This window comes from Oncorhynchus keta, chromosome 20 (assembly GCF_023373465.1).
Source record: "Oncorhynchus keta strain PuntledgeMale-10-30-2019 chromosome 20, Oket_V2, whole genome shotgun sequence".
NCBI classification, from domain to species: Eukaryota; Metazoa; Chordata; class Actinopteri; order Salmoniformes; family Salmonidae; genus Oncorhynchus; species Oncorhynchus keta.
The window spans coordinates 18,735,150-18,753,872 of NC_068440.1; the positions used below are offsets into that span (position 1 = coordinate 18,735,150).

General features: G+C 41.4%; 1 protein-coding gene across 5 annotated transcripts in view; it reads right to left on the reverse strand.

Annotated features, from left to right (window-relative positions):
• Window positions 1-18,723, reverse strand: part of LOC118377222 (DNA topoisomerase 2-beta-like) — a 35,892-nt gene that overhangs the window by 15,554 nt on the left and 1,615 nt on the right. For 4 of the 5 annotated variants that reach the window (XM_052472214.1, XM_052472213.1, XM_052472211.1 and 1 more), the window contains exons 2-19: window positions 14,895-15,122; window positions 14,536-14,626; window positions 10,642-10,705; window positions 7,852-7,997; window positions 7,498-7,595; window positions 6,823-7,035; window positions 6,400-6,573; window positions 5,941-6,042; window positions 5,657-5,794; window positions 5,266-5,404; window positions 4,867-5,024; window positions 4,436-4,561; window positions 4,035-4,145; window positions 3,714-3,819; window positions 3,381-3,490; window positions 2,973-3,065; window positions 1,923-2,037; window positions 1,375-1,496 (exon numbers count right to left, since the gene is read on the reverse strand). In XM_052472214.1, the coding sequence (XP_052328174.1) occupies window positions 1,375-1,496; window positions 1,923-2,037; window positions 2,973-3,065; window positions 3,381-3,490; window positions 3,714-3,819; window positions 4,035-4,145; window positions 4,436-4,561; window positions 4,867-5,024; window positions 5,266-5,404; window positions 5,657-5,794; window positions 5,941-6,042; window positions 6,400-6,573; window positions 6,823-7,035; window positions 7,498-7,595; window positions 7,852-7,997; window positions 10,642-10,705; window positions 14,536-14,626; window positions 14,895-15,122 (2,334 nt within the window). The remainder of the gene's footprint in view (window positions 1-1,374; window positions 1,497-1,922; window positions 2,038-2,972; window positions 3,066-3,380; window positions 3,491-3,713; window positions 3,820-4,034; window positions 4,146-4,435; window positions 4,562-4,866; window positions 5,025-5,265; window positions 5,405-5,656; window positions 5,795-5,940; window positions 6,043-6,399; window positions 6,574-6,822; window positions 7,036-7,497; window positions 7,596-7,851; window positions 7,998-10,641; window positions 10,706-14,535; window positions 14,627-14,894; window positions 15,123-18,723) is intronic. The other variant, XM_052472212.1, reaches the window with a different exon arrangement.

Consider the following 18,723-nt stretch of genomic DNA (forward strand, 5'->3'; position numbering starts at 1 on the left):
GTGTAAGTATATGTCCTATAGCTGTGTAAGTATATTTCCTATAGCTGTGTAAGTATAATTCCTATAGCTGTGTAAGTATAATTCCTATAGCTGTGTAAGTATAATTCCTATAGCTGTGTAAGTATATGTCCTATAGCTGTGTAAGTATAATTCCTATAGCTGTGTAAGTATATGTCCTATAGCTGTGTAAGTATATTTCCTATAGCTGTGTAAGTATATGTCCTATAGCTGTGTAAGTATATGTCCTATAGCTGTGTAAGTATATGTCCTATAGCTGTGTAAGTATAATTCCTATAGCTGTGTAAGTATATGTCCTATAGCTGTGTAAGTATATTTCCTATAGCTGTGTAAGTATATGTCCTATAGCTGTGTAAGTATATGTCCTATAGCTGTGTAAGTATATGTCCTATAGCTGTGTAAGTATAATTCCTATAGCTGTGTAAGTATAATTCCTATAGCTGTGTAAGTATATGTCCTATAGCTGTGTAAGTATATTTCCTATAGCTGTGTAAGTATATGTCCTATAGCTGTGTAAGTATATGTCCTATAGCTGTGTAAGTATATGTCCTATAGCTGTGTAAGTATAATTCCTATAGCTGTGTAAGTATATGTCCTATAGCTGTGTAAGTATAATTCCTATAGCTGTGTAAGTATATGTCCTATAGCTGTGTAAGTATATGTCCTATAGCTGTGTAAGTATATTTCCTATAGCTGTGTAAGTATATTTCCTATAGCTGTGTAAGTATAATTCCTATAGCTGTGTAAGTATAATTCCTATAGCTGTGTAAGTATAATTCCTATAGCTGTGTAAGTATATGTCCTATAGCTGTGTAAGTATATTTCCTATAGCTGTGTAAGTATATGTCCTATAGCTGTGTAAGTATATTTCCTATAGCTGTGTAAGTATAATTCCTATAGCTGTGTAAGTATAATTCCTATAGCTGTGTAAGTATAATTCCTATAGCTGTGTAAGTATATGTCCTATAGCTGTGTAAGTATATGTCCTATAGCTGTGTAAGTATAATTCCTATAGCTGTGTAAGTATAATTCCTATAGCTGTGTAAGTATATTTCCTATAGCTGTGTAAGTATATGTCCTATAGCTGTGTAAGTATAATTCCTATAGCTGTGTAAGTATAATTCCTATAGCTGTGTAAGTATATGTCCTATAGCTGTGTAAGTATAATTCCTATAGCTGTGTAAGTATAATTCCTATAGCTGTGTAAGTATAATTCCTATAGCTGTGTAAGTATATGTCCTATAGCTGTGTAAGTATATTTCCTATAGCTGTGTAAGTATATTTCCTATAGCTGTGTAAGTATATTTCCTATAGCTGTGTAAGTATAATTCCTATAGCTGTGTAAGAGTGTAGAACCTCTCCATGATGGTAGGCAGACATCTCTGCCACTGAACCAGCCAGCTGAGCCACCTTCACCTCCCTCTTATCATTCCTCTTCATACAGGTGAAGAGTACCTTTCTCTGACCTGGCTTCAGACCTGCACACAAAATATCATCAAAAAGGGGACCCCACCCACCCACCCACCCACCCACCCACCCACCCACACCCACACACACACACACACACACACACACACACACACACACACACACACACACACACACACACACGTCTTCAAAAGGGGATCACAAGTGGACCGCAGGAGGAGTGGGTGTTGCACCAAAACAGCTAATGGGGATTGAAATAAACAAATAATTCTACACGCCATCATCAAAAGGAGACCACATCACACACATAAACAGAGCATCCAGAGGACAGTGAAACATTCTGTTAATGACAAGTTTCCAGGCATTTCAGATCCCTTAAACTTCAAACGCCATTTGACAACAAACACAACAAAAGCTAGAAAGACAGAACGAACGTCCAGGGAGATAGCTAGTCTAGTGCATCGCTGCATACCTACCGTCCACTAAGGATGGGATGGATCTCTCGTTGTCAGAGTTGGAGAAGAGGATGAGTTCTTTGTTGATGAAGTCGTTGTAGGACAGGTGTTTCGCCTGCGTGCCGTACAGGTATTGCTGAGTGGGGATGATAAAAGAGATTAAGGACTTGAAATCAGGGCTGTGATGTTGTTATGGTCTATCAGTACCACATGGGAGAGCGGTGTCTACTTTGCATCAGCGACCGACAGCAACAGAGTCAATTACAAAACGGTGTTCCGTACAGGTACTGGTGTAGGATGAGAGAGAAATGAACGGAGCTGTGATGTTATCAGTGTCAGACCTGGCTATGATGGGATTCACATGGGGAAAGCAGCTGCTACTTTACATCAGTGATAAACAGTAAAGAGTCATTTTACTAAACGTCAACAACATAACTAGGCTGATTGGCGTGTTTTGGGGGAATATTTCCATTTCAATGCTTAGGATATGTGAGAAACACTGACAGCAGAAATCACCAGATGCTTGTGAATCAAAGGAGCCAGCTAGAAGACTTTAAAACAAGCTGTGACACATCATGGTCCAAGTAACTCCCATGGTGAAGAGATGATTGTTTGACAGACAAACAGACAGATCTAAAAAAGTCTACGTCCTCTTCCTTTCATCAAACTCCAATATCCAACAGTCTCTCACAGGGTGCTTCTCAATAGTCTGTTGCTTCCTCTCCACGCCTCCTTTCCTTCATCTGCCCTGATGTGAATGATCTGGACAGTCTCTCACAGCGCAGATGGAACCTAGCACACTCGTGAGACCTGGAGATTTACTCTATAGGAGGTATGCAAAACGTGTTATAGCGGCTGTATTTCAGCCTGCTTAAATGGTGAATGGCACAGATACACATGAAAACATGAAATGACCCTGGGAATTGACCGAATATCACTCAGAGATGCACAAATATGATATAATATTAAAAATGGGCAAATCTTTTCCTTAAGCAAGGTGGGCTAACAGTCTTCTGGCATGCAGGAGACCCAGGTTTCTACACAGTCGGTCACACAGTCAGCCCCACCCACCTCTGGCAGGCCGTGCATCCTCCTCTGTCTCCTGTCCTCCATGAAGTTGGTGAGCCACTCCTTCCTGTCGTCAGTCTTCTTCTTACTGAACGCCTAGAGACAGGCAGCAATGGATAGATCACTGTTAGTGTCAGTCAAAGGACATCACTGTCAGTCCCCCCTCCATTTGACAAGGATTTCCCAAGCAGAGCACAGACAAATAAAGTCCAAAAACATCTTGTGTGAGTTGATAGAATGACGGGTAATACATTTTGTGCGACAGCAAAACTAGCTTGATGAATACATTCGTCGAGCCATTTTTTGAATTTATTTTCTAACTTTTCTATCTATTTCCTGGATATTTAATGAGAAACTATTGAAAGACCATGAGAGGGAAAAAGGAGAGAGTGGTGTCCATGGTAAACCCACCAGTGTGATGGCAGCGTCGTCCTCTGTCCCGGCGTATCTAAACATGATCCGGTGTTTCTCCATGTCTGCAAAGTACTCCTTGGCCTCCTTGCTTGTGCTGGTACCCAAACCTGGAACACAAATAAACACTCAAACCTTTTTCACACCATCATGCCAACCCAAACTGTACTGAGCTGGCTCAGATATGTTCAACATGGTCCAGCAACTATGGTGGACGTATATTCAGGCCAGCACAGAAGAGTTTGGCTCGAATTGCCTCGGTAGTGTGAAACAGAATAGCTTGGTTAACAATAATGGTTAGTTTGGAGGATGATCCACATGTGATGAACAAACCTTTGTAGTACTTTATATGCCAGGTTTTAAAGTTGACCGTCTGTTTCTTCCATTCGTCAAACTCTGGAATGCTGTAGAAAGCATGCTCCTGTTTATTCTTGTTCACCTGCAGGAAAGAGTTAAAAGCAGCATTACAACCATGGTTGAGAGCTTTAAAACATTGTCCTCTTATGGCAACTGACTTCAAACATCTGCAGTCACGACTGTGTCATGTAGTCCTATGATGGAGGTTTCAGCCGGTGTAGATTTGCAAACAGCGAAGAGTTCGGGCCAAGGGGAAGTGGCAGGGAGGAAATTGGGACCAGCTGTACAGAGTCTTACTTTGACGATGGGCGTGATGAACTCCTCCAGGAAGGTGTGTTTGAGCAGGGATGGCCAGTTGTGATGGAAGAAATTGATGAGCAAACCCTTGATATGGGAGCCATCCTGATCCTGTCAGCAGATCATCAACACAAAGAAACATTCTATTAGGATGGATTGTTATGACCCAAGGGTACATCCAAAATGATACCCTACTCCATATGGAGTGCACTACTTTTGGAGCACTACACCATACTACATAGGGAATAGCACACCATTTCAGATTAACCTTAAGAGCATGGATAATGTATGAAAGATGCTTTACGCTCATAGTTATTACAATTATTGATTATGATGATAATTGCAAGACATGGGTCAATTGTAGACGTCGGGCGTTGGTGGGATTGATTAAATGTTAGAACCTGATCGGTCATGATCATGATCTTGCCGTAGCGTAGGGATCTCAGAGACTCTGGGTCCTCGTAGCTCTTCTTGTACTGCAGACCCACGATCTTGATGATGTTGTTGATCTCTGCGTTCTCCATGATCTGGTGGGAAAGAGAAACATGGAGGTGTCAGTGTTTCCCCTACCTGACTAAGGCAGGGTGGGCCACCTTGGCTCTGGTGGACTCAACCCAAAAGAGTTTAGCTTCAGCTGATCTTAATCAAATAATTCTGTTGATCGGAACGGTCCTTACGCCACTTTTGGGAAACGATCTACATAAATACCTTGAGTATTTATTTGTTTACAAGATTACTTATAATTTTGGTGTACGCTCGAGACATTAATCATCTCGATTATAATCACTAATGCACAATCCCAGCCGAATCTAACCACTCTTTAGACACTAACCTGTTTGTGTGTGGCCTCTCGTACGTTCAGAATTTTTCCTCGTAGTGGGAAGACACCATAGCGATCTCGCCCAATGACACCAAGGCCGGAGACGGCCAAGGACTTGGCCGAGTCTCCCTCAGTCAGGATCAGAGTGCATTCTGACGAGTGTTTACCACCTGGGGGTGAAGACGGAGGTAAGACGTGCAGTTCAGTGTGTGTTTAAACAATTTAGTGTTCCCCTCATTTTTTATAAAAAGGGGTGGGCCCAACAACCTAGCTCTGTTCCCCCATCCTAATTTAAAGTCTTCAACTAGTTTCAATATAAACATTGGTAAAAGAGGCCCTCTTGGTGGATAAGTAGATTAGGAACATCGTAGGGCTTATGCACACAGAGCAGTGTAGTTGTGGTTGTCTTACCAGCATCGTTGGCGTCGTCAAGCTTGGGGATGCCTTTAATCTTGCTGTACTTCACTGAAGAACACTTCTTGTTGAGTTGTGTCTGGGCCTTGAACTTCACCCAGTTCAGGATACTCTCCACGATGCCACAGTTGGTCGCCTGCAGACAAAATAAAGAATTTAATATGATATATCATTGTTTAATATTCCAGGTGAACAGAGAACACAAGAAAGGACCTGGAACTGATTTTAGAGATCATATGATACCAATTCACTGTAAATAACTTGACTTTCTCTGTGAGGAAACAGTGTATGTGAAGAGTGAAGGCCCAACATCACATGTATACACTTAGGAGGTAGTGATATTTAATTGTAGTAAAGAACAGCCATTTATGAAGAAGAATCTCCTTACTGCTCTGATGAACTTCTCTGACAGAGGACACTTAGAACCAAAGCTCTTGGTCTGGAGGGTCATGTTCTCCTTGGTCTGGGAGTCAAAGGTCGGGTTCTCGATCAACGCATTCACAAACACCCAGATGTGGTTCTTCACCTGAGTCAGACAAAAGTAAAGCACTAAGATGGTAGCTGAACGTTACATTAAGTTGCTCTTATCCCAGTTCACTAACAATGGAATTACTAGTAACACTATTGTAGTAACACCATAGTAATAACATTAATAAGATGGTAATAAATAACCTGGAAGGGTTTGACTGAGACACCAGCTTTGTTCTTCTTCTTCACCACCTCTATCAGCTTGGCTACGATCTGGTCCACCACGTAATCAATGTGTCTGCCACCCTGAATGACACAAAACAAGCAGTGTAGTACATAAAACAAGCAGTGTAGTACATAAAACAAGCAGTGTAGTACATAAAACAAGCAGTGTAGTACATAAAACAAGCAGTGTAGTACATAAAACAAGCAGTGTAGTACATAAAACATGTCTGATGTGGTTGAAAATGATTCACGTCATACAACAACATGTGAATAGCATCCAAATGAACACGCGTCCCAGTATATTTACACAAGCAAAATGCACTTCATTTCTGTCCATTATTCCTAGACTGGTCAAGTCGTAGTTTTCCAAATCAAAGGATATAGTTCTGGTAATATAACAGACTGTCTTAACAACGTAATTCCCTGAGGGGATGTTACCTTGGTGGTGGCGATACTGTTGACAAAGCTGATCTGTTGGAATCCCTTCTCACTCATGGTGAGACAGACCTCCCAGCGCTCGTTGACTGACTCGTTGACCACCTTCAAGGCCACGCCCACCTCGTCTAGCTTGTCCTTCACGTACAGGTCCACATAGCTGCGGAACCCTGTCACCTGGGAGGAGAGGGAAAGGACAGGTGAGAAGAGCCTAAAACGGGTCTGGATTGTGGCTCCGGTTCTGGAAAAGTTATTAGCAAATGACACTGTATTGAAACAGGTGTAGTGAAATTGGCCGTTTTATTTCATTTCAAAATGTTTCGCCCAGGGTCTTCCAAGACTTGGCACATCATGTACAGCATTTATTCTGTGTATATGGCACAGCCCATCTTACTATGTGTGGTTAAATGGGGGGGGGGGGCTTACAGGGAGTTTCTTCCCGTTGAGCATGACTTTGACGCCCTTGCAGGACCCAGCGATGTCGTAAGCCCTCTTGGTGAGCAGAGCCACTATGTCCTTGTCCAGCTTCTCCATCTTGAACTTGGACAGGTCCGGCTGGAAGGTCACGCACGTGAAGTCGTCCCCGTCAAAGAACTTGATCTTGGAGTCGCTCGTCTTCCCCATGTTGTTCTGCCAAGTCTAGGGAGAGGGAGAAAAGGGGGAGAGAGATTGTCATGAAATGTACTACATTCTTCACATGTTAAGGAAACTAGAATGAATCATGAGGTTGTATTGTGAAACTCCAGCAAAGATAAGAGTTCATTAAAAAGCCTTGTGCACTGATTGAACAAACTATCACTGTTTTGCCGAGTCATTTCACTGAAAGTGACAATTGTTGGACAAACCAAAAAAAACATCTGGTTTATGAGAAACTACAGAAATCCCCCAAAACTATGTAGAATCCTACAATATCAACGTAGAATCCTGTGAGACCACACCTGACAGTGAGAATCAACTCATACTCACCCCCTCACATGTTTACACGTCACATACTGTACTCCTACAAAACAACCACTGGTGCTTAGCTGTTTGAAGAAGTCTCTGTTCAAGGTTGACTAAACAACAGATCGCAATCACGCTGTGCTTTCTCGTTGTCTGTACCTGTTTGAAGCTGTGTTTGTACTCCTTGCAGGCGGTTTCCACTGTGAACTTTGTGCTGAAGATGTTGCAGAGTTTAGCACCGTACCCATTCCTTCCACCTAGGAGGAAAACAGAAGGGAGACGTGCTTTCATCCGTGGAGAGATTGACCTATAGTCATTCACTAATTCCAGTGTAGTGGTACTAAGCACTGCAAGGGGAACTACAAAACTATTCAGCTATTCAGTAGCTAAACATTTCAGGTTAGACGTTCTGTCTAAAGCTTTATCGAAACCATATGAAATGTTATTACATAAAGGGACAAAGAATGATTAATAAATTAATTAGATTCTCGTTTTCAGAGTGATTTTTCCCACCTGTGACTTTCTTCTGCTCGTCGTCGTAGTTACTGGAGGTGAGGAGGTGTCCGAAGATGAGAGCGGGAACGTACATCTTCTCATCTTTGTGTTCCACCACGGGGATGCCTTTACCATTGTTCCAGATGGTGATGGTGTTGGACTCACTGAAGGAAGGGGACAATGAACGTAGGAACAAACAAACAAAGAGGTGAAAGAACTTCACAGGACAGCCAGAATCAGCTGTACTAACCTTTACATTAAGATCATAAATAACATATTGGTAAAACAAAGTTAAAAAATAAAATGAGATTAAGATGTAAAATTATATTTAGTTCAATAATCATAAATCTAGCCAGACCTTTCTGGCATGTAAACATCAACATTTAACAATACTGCAACCAATCCCCATTTGCCAAACCAGTGGATTTAGGACTGTGATTTTAAACACACTGTAGAGCAACACAGCAAAATTAAATAAGCCCAACGTGTGATGATTTAAGCTCTGGAACGGGGCTCCAACATTCATATAAAAGCATTATAAATTCCAGCCCTTGAGAGCAACAGAGGAGAAGAAAGCACAGAGAGATATGAAAGGACAGGGTGGCAGAGAGAGACATGCAGACAGGCCTGGCCTCACAGGGAGGAGACAGGGAAGCTCTCTGAAGGACACTCTGACGTTCAGCAGTCTGCTGTGTGTGCAGATTGCTGTGGATGTCGTGCCGTAGGTGAACAGCATGTTAAACGAGCTCCCTGAATTGCAGAGCCGACTGTTCATTAAGACCTCTCTCGCCCCAGAAATCTATCAGCCTCCACCACAACCCCCTGCTGCTAGCTAACACTGTGCCACAGATCAACGTACGGCTAAATACCCTGCAGAACCATGCACAATGCTGGCTTTAAAACACACACACACACAGACATCACAGTGGGCAGATCACTTAAACAAAATGGATGCTCCGCATTTTTCAAATACATTCTCCCACAGAAAAATCCGCATGCCTTGATAGTGCCTTCAGAAAATATTCACACTCCTTGACTTTTTCCACATTTGGTCGTGTTACAGCCCGAATTTAAAATGTATTAAATGTAGAGTTTAGTCACTGGCCTACAAACAATAACCCGTAATGTCAAAGTGATATGTTTTTTTTTTTATTGTACAAATCAATAAAAAAATGAATTGCTGACATGTCTTGAGCCCATAAGGATTCAACCCCTTTGGTATGGCAAACCTAAATAAGTTCAGGAGTAAAATGTGCTTAACAAGTCACATAATAAGTTACAAGGACTCTGTGTGTAATAATAGTGTTTAACATGATTTTTGAATGACAACCTCATCTATGTACTCCACACATACAATTATCCGTTAGGTCCCTCAGACTAGCAATGAATTTCAAACACAGATTCAACCACAAAGACCAGTGCCTCGCAAAGATAGGCACCTATTGGTAAAACAAAAAGCATTGAATATCCCTATGAGCATGGTGATGTTATTAATCACACTTTGGATGGTGTATCAATACACCAAGTCATGACAAAGCTCCAGGTGTCCTTATTAACTAGGTTGCCGGAGAGGAAGGAAACTGCTAAGAGATTTCACCATGAGGCCAATGGTGACTTTAAAGCAGTTACAGAGTTTAATGGCTGTGATAGGAAAAAACTGAGGATGGATCAATCACATTGTCCTTACTTCACAATTACTAGCCTCCTAACTGAGAAGTGTACAGAATAAAAATATTCCAAAACATGCATTCTGTTTACGACACGACACTAAAGTAATACTGCAAAAAATGTGGCAAAGCAATTATCCTGAATACCAAGAGTTATGTTTGGGGCAAATTCAATACAACACAAGCATAGTGGCTTTCCACCAGACACTGGGAGATGAATTCACCTTTCAGCAGGACAATAACCTAAAACACTGGAGTTGCTCACCAAGAAGACAGCGAATGTTCCTGAGTGGCAGAGTTACAGTTTTGACTTAAGTATCATTGAAAATCTAAGAAGACTTCCAATTTGACAGAGCTTGAACAACCAATTTGAGGTGTGCAAAGCTCTTAGAGACACACCCAGAAAGACTCTGCTGTCATCACTACCAAAAGGTGATTCCAACATGTATTGACTAAGGGGTGTGATGTGAATACTTATGTAAATGAGATATTTCTGTCATCCATTTTCAATAAATGTGCTAAAAACAATGAAACATGTTTTCACTTTGTCATTATGGGGTAGATGGATGACATTTGTTTTCAATTCAGGCTATAACAAAATGTGGAATAAGTTAAAGGGTATGAATGCATTCTGAAGGGACTGTATATTTATAATGCTACTTAGTGAGCTGAACTACTGGGCTGCAGGCTTATTTTATTGGTCAACCAAAACCATTTCCATGGACTAACTCCGCTATTTTATTTGATCAATCACTGAAAAGCCAGTCTAAAAGCCAGTCTAGAGAGACCTACATTCTAACAGCAAAATGGTATTTGTCTGGGGGAGCCATTGTTCTCCAATGACGAGAAGCTGCTGCGCCTACCTAGGCAGCATCCACTGCACAATTTCTAGGGGGGTGGAGCTGCTATGCTCAAATGACTTTTCCAACACTGCTACGCATGACCTCAAGGGGAGCAGACGGCTCTGCCGTCATAGAACAGGACTGTTAAACAGAACTTATGACAATGATGGATAGATGACAACTAACTGCAACAGAGGGAAGCTGCTGTGCCTACCTATGCAACGTGCACAGTAGGGTTTTTGGGCTCAAACTGGACTTGACTACTGATTGACAACTGCTTACTGTGCATGTGTACTTACGGATCAATGGAGATCTTTATGGTTGACATGCTCTTATCTCGCTGTTTGTTGTCAGCTGCGTTGACTGTGGAGTAGAGAAAAACATGTTCAAAGGAGAAGTAGACTGCAGGGATTTAATTGTGTTGATAAGACTATCGAGAAGATAATCACATTTTCATCAAGAACTTTAGACACACTTGAGAATCAATAGACTAAATGTTGCCTGGCCTATAAAATCCAAAACCACATGCTTTCAAGTCTCTCATACTGGAAACATATTGAAAAGTCAAATAGCCTCAGTCGAGTCGCCTGGCGGTTATACGGTTTGGTTGGCCTGTTTCATTTCAAGCTTTTGCTTGGGTTGTAAGGTGACATTATGTGTGGACTGACCCTGTGCGAGTTATGTCTAGCCAATAATTATATAGACGTGGTAGGAACTAGTGAATATTTGAACAGCGAGGACAGACTGCTGTCATTACCTTATCACCACTATAAAACAGCTAAATTAACACTGTGCGGAGCAAAAAACTAATCTCCTATCTTCTCCCATTGCATGCGACTGATTTCCAGTTGCTTGATCACTCAAGGTAGTGCCTGGTATAAACATACTGTATCAAGACAGGGTATTTATCAAGCCTGACATTTTGCAATTCAATAATTGGTTGTACCCCATATTGAATGTGCCAGTCAGCCAAACACATAACATAGACCAGCAATGGATGCTGCTGCCCCTTGTCTTAATCAGTGTGTAACTGACAACCAATAAAAGATTATCAGACGGCTCTTCATTCCAGACAAATGGCTACATGAGTAAGAGCAAGGAGGAGGGGGGACAGGCTGTCCACAGAACACACAGGAACAAGCTAGCTTCTTTACACAACAGATTAAATGTAATAGATGTTTTAGATATATTGTTGAACAAGATAAAAAGCTTGTTTTCATCTCGATACCATCCTACCTACAACAATATATTTACTGAATGTACTGTAACTCTGTCTGGAAAAGAGTGTCTGCTAAATCAGGGGTTCCTAAACTTTTTCCACTCGGGGGCCCCCCTTTCAGCGTTGGGGAACATCCTGTGCTCCCCTGCGCCATGTCTATTTCTATGGGCACAAGCACTGTTCATGACAAACTGTTCACACCCCTCTTGTCGATACACATTTTGTCATGGGGTGCAGAGAAAATGTTGCGGTTTTAAAGCAAATTTTCTTGCAATTCTATACATTATGCCATGTCTAATGTGTATGATTTGAGTAACAAAAAAATTACAACAATATCTATGGAATAAAAAAATTTAAAAAAACGTTAGCTGACATGGACTAGTTGATCTGGATATTTATGAAAAGTTATAAATAGCTCTCTAAGGTATGCAATGACTAACATGACAAGAGAAACTGTTGTAGCACTACCCAATTTCAAAATTGCACCTTGTGCATTCCACTATTACAACTTCAAAGAGAGTAAGTTTAAAGCAGGGCGGAGTTCCTTTAAAAAATATATACACTAACAATATACACGACCGTTCAAATGTTTGGGGTCACTTAGAAATTCTTGTTTTTGAAATACATTTTTTTGTCCACTAATATAACATCAAATTGATCAGAAATACAGTGTAGACATTGTTATTGTTGTAAATGACTATTGTAGCTGGAAACAGCAGATTTTTTTATGGAATATCTACATAGGCCCATTATCAGCAACCATCACTACTGTGTTCCAATAGCACATTGTGTTAGCTAATCCAAGTTTATCATTTTAAAAGGCTAATTGATCATGAGAAAACCTTTTTGCAAATATGTTAGCACAGATGAAAACAGGGTTCAAGTAACAGACACATCTCAACATCAACTGCTCAGAGGAGACTGTGTGAATCAGACCTTCATGGTCAATTTTGCTGCAAAGAAACCACTACTAAAGGACCCCAATACGAAGATACAAGGACATCGCTGCTGGCCAAACCCTCCCCTAACCCGGACAATGCTGGGCCAATTGTGCGCCGCCCCATGGGTCTCCCGGGCACGGTCAGCTGCAACAGAGCCTGGACTCGAATCCAGAATCTCTAGTGGCACTGCGCCACTCGGGAGGCAAGAAGAAGAGACTTGCTTGGGTCAAGAAACACGAGCAATGGACATTAGACCGGTGGAAATCTGTCCTTTGGTCTGATGAGTCCAAATGTGAGATTTTTGGTTCCAACCGCTATGTCTTTGTGAGACGCAGAGCAGGTCAACGGATGACCTCCGCATGTGTGGTTCCCACCGTGAAGCATGGAGGTGGTGGTGTGATGGTGCTTTGCTGGTGATTCTGCCGTGATACGCCATCCCATCTGGTTTGGAGGGACAGCAGTGGAGAAGGAGAGAGGGTAAGTACCGCTGCGTACACATCACGGACAAACGGAAATGGTCCACCCACACAGACAGTGTTGTGAAGAAGGCACAACAGCGCCTCTTCTACCTCCGAAGGCTGAAGATAGTTGGCTTGTCACCGAAAACCCTCACAAACATTTACAGATGCACAATTCAGAGCATCCTGTCAGGCTGCATCACCGCCTGCAGCGCCCACAACCACAAGGCTCTCCAGAGGGTGGTGCGGTCTGCACTACGCATTACTGGGGGCAAAATACCTGCCTTCCAGGACACCTACAGCACCAGATGTCACAGGAAGGCCAAAAAGATCATCGAGGACAACCACCACCCGAGCCACTGTCTGTTCCTGCTGCTACCATCCACAAGGCGAGGTAAGTAGAGGTGCATCAAAGCTGGGACCGAAAGACTGAAAAACAGCTTAAATCTCAAGGCCATCAAACAGCCATCACTAACACAGAGAGGCTGCTACCTACATACAGACTTGAAATCATTGGCCACTTTCATAAATGGATCACTAGTCACTTTAATAATGTTTACATTTCTTGCATCACACATCTATGTATATACTGTATTTTATATCATCTATTGCATCTTGCCGCTCTGTCATTGCTCATTAACATATTTATATGTATATATTCTTATTCAATTCCTTTTCTTAGATTTGTGTGTATTAGGTAGTTGTTGGGGAATTGGTAGATTACATGTTAGATATTGCTGCACTGTCGGAACTGGAAGCATAAGCATTTGGCTACATGTGACCAATAGAATTAGATTTGAACTTGGGACGATCATTTGTTTTTCAACAGGACAATGACCCAAAACACACCTCCAGCATTCCAGGTGAAGCTGGTTGAGAGAATGCCAATTGTGTGCAAAGCTGTCATCAAGGTAAAGAGTAGTTACTTTAAAGAATCTAAAATATATTTGGATTTGTTTAACACGTTTTTGGTTACTACATTCCATATGTTTTATATCATAGTGAAGACATCAAAACTATTATTCTACAATGTAGAAAATAGTAAAAATAAAGAAAAACCCTTGAATGAGTAGATGTGTCCTAACTTTTGACTGGTACTGTGTGTGTGTGTGTGTGTGTGTGTGTGTGTGTGTGTGTGTGTGTGTGTGTGTGTGTGTGTGTGTGTGTGTGTGTGTGTGTGTGCCGTTGAGCAAGGCACTTAACCCTCATTGCTCCTGTAAGTCGCTATGAATAAGAGCGTCTGCTAATTGACTAAATTCTTTTTGGTTGAGTTAGATTTTATTTTAGGTGTACTTTGCTATGTCATATAAATAAAAAAAACGTTTGGGAACCACTGTGCTAAATGATTCAAATGTAAAATGTAGATTTTTTTTTGTGTGTGTGTATATATATATATTTATAAATGTAAAATTTAGCTTTTTGGTTCACCGTTATTCTACCTTGAGGGAAGGCCCATCAGAGGCCAATAAGGTAATACCACAGCTTAATAAAAATGAACTGAGGGCTTTAGCTAGTTCATAATGACCACTTTGTCACCTGTGTATGTTCTGTTTTAAAAGATCCTGATAGACTTACCAAGAATTTCATCAAAGATTTTGTATAATCCAGGGACATAAGTGATTTCTCGTAGATTCATCCCAAGGTCTTCATCGAAAACCCACATTTGCTGAAAGGGGCGAAATAAATACCTTTATTGATTAAACATTCAAAATACTTCACTACACAACAACAACAAAGAGCAACACCAGATTTCTATGTTAGAGCTAGGTACAGAACTGGATGTTGTTGTAACTAATTTGTCTTCTGTAGGCACAAAACAGGAGTGAAACAGGAAGACGTTACCCACCCCAAAAAATTTGGAGCACAATTTTGTTTTCTGTTGCACCCTCCTGAACACAAGCTAGACGTCTACAGACATGATGAACCTAACCCACCTGGGTGACAGGTTCCACAGAGCCGATGTAGGTGTCTGGCCTCAGTAGGATGTGCTCCAGCTGGGTCTTCTTCTGGTACACCCTCTCCACTGACATCTTATCTCCTCCCTTCTTCTTGGCTCCTCCTCCCTCCGCCTTGCCCCCATCACCCCTGCCATTCGCAGCTGCCGCCGCCGCGGCTGCCTCCTCCTCCCTCTTTTTGGCAGCATTCTTCTTATCAAAGAGGGTCTGGTATTAGACACATGTGCACAACTTTGTTAAAAATTACACTAAAGATAAATAATTGAACTCTGTGTCTGCAGGCACTAGCAGTTGATTATCAGAGCTGCCCATTAGAAAAGGCACAGCAGTAGCCGTTTTTTTCCCCACTTCTACTGTTTGGATCGTCCGACTAGTCCAGTGTAGCCTCAAAATGTTCCTTCAATGCTCCTTTACGCTTTGGTTGGTTGCTCGATTAGTGGGTTGGATGCAACTTGGAAGGTTTACTTGGTTAACCCGGCACACACGCACGCAGAAGACACCATTGTTTAAGGCGGTGGATCTCATTGTTAAATACTTAGGATTGCACTTAAGGAGAGGCCATAAAAGTGACCGTGCTTGAGGAGCAAACTTTACCAAATAAAAATGTAAATACTGCTAGCATGGGAAAATACAAATCAGGGTTCCCCAACTGGCAGCCTGCGGGAACAATTTGGGCTGCAGGGGATTTTATATCCCGCCCCAAGTTCTGAGCCAAAAAAAAGAGCACCTTTTTAAAAATTATATTTTTGTAAATTGTTGGGACATAAAAGACTAAAAACACCAGCTCCAAGTATTCCTACGCATTATAGAGATACTGTATATGTGATCGTATACACATGTTAGAAAGGTTTGAAATTATGATGTTTTAGTCAAATATATCTGTTTGGGCTTATTGCGGTCAATTTCTGTGTATAGAAATGATTTGTAATTATATTCCGGCCCCCTGACCATCCGCTCAAGAAAAAAATACATCCCGTGGCTGAATCTAGTTGATGATCCTTGATCTAAAATGTATTTGTGTGGTAAGGTATACAATTGATCCAGAGCCCTTGAGCATGCAATAAGACTATATAAACTGTATAATAACAAACACAGTGGTTGAGAATAATGCAGTCCATGTCACCTGTGGCCCTTGAGACCAGTTTACATTTCTCTATGGGGAGGTATCTGAGCAACAGACCCTCACAATGCTCATCAACCTTTTAGTAACAAACAGTGGACCAAAGAAAGTTCACCCAATATAGTCTGTGGTTCACCCCAACTCGCACAGCAAGTCATAATCAGCTTATCAAGCCAAAGCATCCATTTAGCTCACATGATAGTTCACCACTCTGGGATAGTTGCTTTGAAAAGGTAACTACAAAAAAAAGCAATATTGAGAGAATTAAATACGAGGTCTGCTAAGAACCTAATCTTGGTTGCTTAAACGATCTGAAAGAATCCTGCATGACCTTGAGACGGCATTCCTGCCTTCGTCTCACGGAGGATGTGTGAAGACTCCAGGCATTAACTCATGAAGCAGGGTGTAAAACGTATTTTTATTTAACTCATTTATTATATTGAATGTAGGCTACCTATTCTGTGTGTCCGTGTGTTAAAAATGGCCTTGGCTGAGAGGCTAGGCTACCGGCAATGGTAATACACATTGTAGCACAGTCTAGCCAGTTGACCATCCCGTTTTACCCGGAACAGTTTCAGCAATTTGTCAGCAAGACGCACCAATTAATATAGGCCTCACCAATGGCAATCACTGAACGCCACATGTTTTGTAAGAGATGTCTTGTAAGAGATGTCGTGAGTACGCATGCAGTTTGGATGCTGGTATTATTTTGAGTGGACGAACATGCACAGGTAGCCTACTTTTTGAAGTGATTTGTTTGACAATCAGATGAAAATGCCATGACTGGTTGTGTTCATGCCACAATGAAAGGAACATATTTGTATGTTTAAATTCCATCTTTATTATTAGGCCGATAATAAAAAAGTATCTGCACTTGCTCAATCCCCCATGGCATGGCTTAATTCACTCTCTAACCGCTGGATGTTGCACAGAACACAATACAACTATGTAGAGTTCATAAAAATATTATCTTAGCTTTTTATTGTGAGACTCTAAAAACCAGTGTGAAATGAGCCACATTAAGCATCCAGCCTATTCTATAGGGCATTCGGAAAGTATTCAGACCAATAAATTACATATAAAAACAGGTTTTTAGAAACGTTTTCTCATTTATAAAAAATAAAACTGCAATATCACATTTACATAAGTATTCAGACCATATACTCAGTACTTTCTGGAAGCACCTTTGGCAGTGATTAAAGCTCGAGTCTTCTTGGGAGTGACGCTACACGCTTGGCACACCTGTATTTGGGGAGTTTCTCCCATTCTTCCCTGCAGATCCTCTCAAGCTCTGTCAGGTTGGATGGGAAGCGTCGCTGCACAGCTATTTTCAGATCTCTCCAGAGATGTTCGAATGGGCTCAAGTCCGGGCTCTGGTTGGGCCACTCAAGGATATTCAGAGACTTGTTCCGAAGCCATCCCTGTGTTGTCTTGGATGTGTCTCCCAGTCCCTGCCGCTGAAAACATCCCCACAGCATGATGCTGCCACCATCATGCTTCACTGTAGGGATGGTATTGGCCAGGTGATGAGTGGTGCGTGGTTTCCTCCAGATGTGACGCTTGGGATTCAGGCCAAAGAATTCAATCTTGGTTTATTCAGACCATTCCTTCAACCTCATGGCTTGGTTTTTGCTCTGACAACTGTGAGACCTTATGTAGACAAGTGTGTGTCTTTACAAATAATGTCCAATCGATTGAATATACCACAGGTGGACTCCGATTAAGTTGTAGAAACATCTCAAGGAAGATGAATGGAAACAGGATGCACCTGAGCTTAATTTCTAGTCTCATAGCAAAGGGTCTGAATACTTATGTAAATAAGGTATCTTTTTTATTTCAAATACATTTGCAAAAATGTCTAAAAACCTGTTTTCACTTTGTCATTATGGGGTATTGTGTGTAGATTGAGGGACAATTTTAATTTAATCAATTTTAGAATAAGGCTGTAACGTAACAAAATGTGGAAAAGGTGAAGGGGTCTGAATACTTGGGTGTCACTGATAGCCCATTTCATGGGTGCACAATCTCTATTTTAGGTTGTACAGTCCAATATGAAGGTTCAATATGCACAATAGGCTATAGTATAGTAAGCTGATTTCCAACAGTTAAAGTTCTCTAATAAGAGCTTAATATTTGTGTGAACTCTACACAGTTGTGTTCTGTGAGTGTCACTGTGTAAGCTGATCACCCATTTCATGGGTGCAACATCCATAGGTTAGGCTGTACAGTGCAATATGAATGTCTGACATGCTGACCAGACCGCTCGCGCACATGTTGATTTTGTCTACCCAAACCAGACACGATCAGGACACGCAGGTTGAAATATCAAAACGAACTCTGAACAAACTACATTAATTTGCAGACAGGTCTAAAAGCATGAAACATTTATGGCAATTTAGCATTTAACCCGAATTTCACTCGGTCCTCTACTCCGACAATTAATCCACAGATATAAGGGTAAACCGAGTTTGTTTCTAGTAATCTCTCCTCCGTCAGGTTTCTTCTTCTTTGGACTTTATTGGCCATCTGGCAACCAACTTTAAGGTGCATTATCACTACCAACTGGACTAGAGTGTGAACGTCAGTTTATCTTTCAATCACCCACATGGGTATATACTCCTAAAAACCAATGAGGAGATGGGAGAGGAGGGACTTGCAGCGAGTCAAGCATCACAAATAGAACCAAAT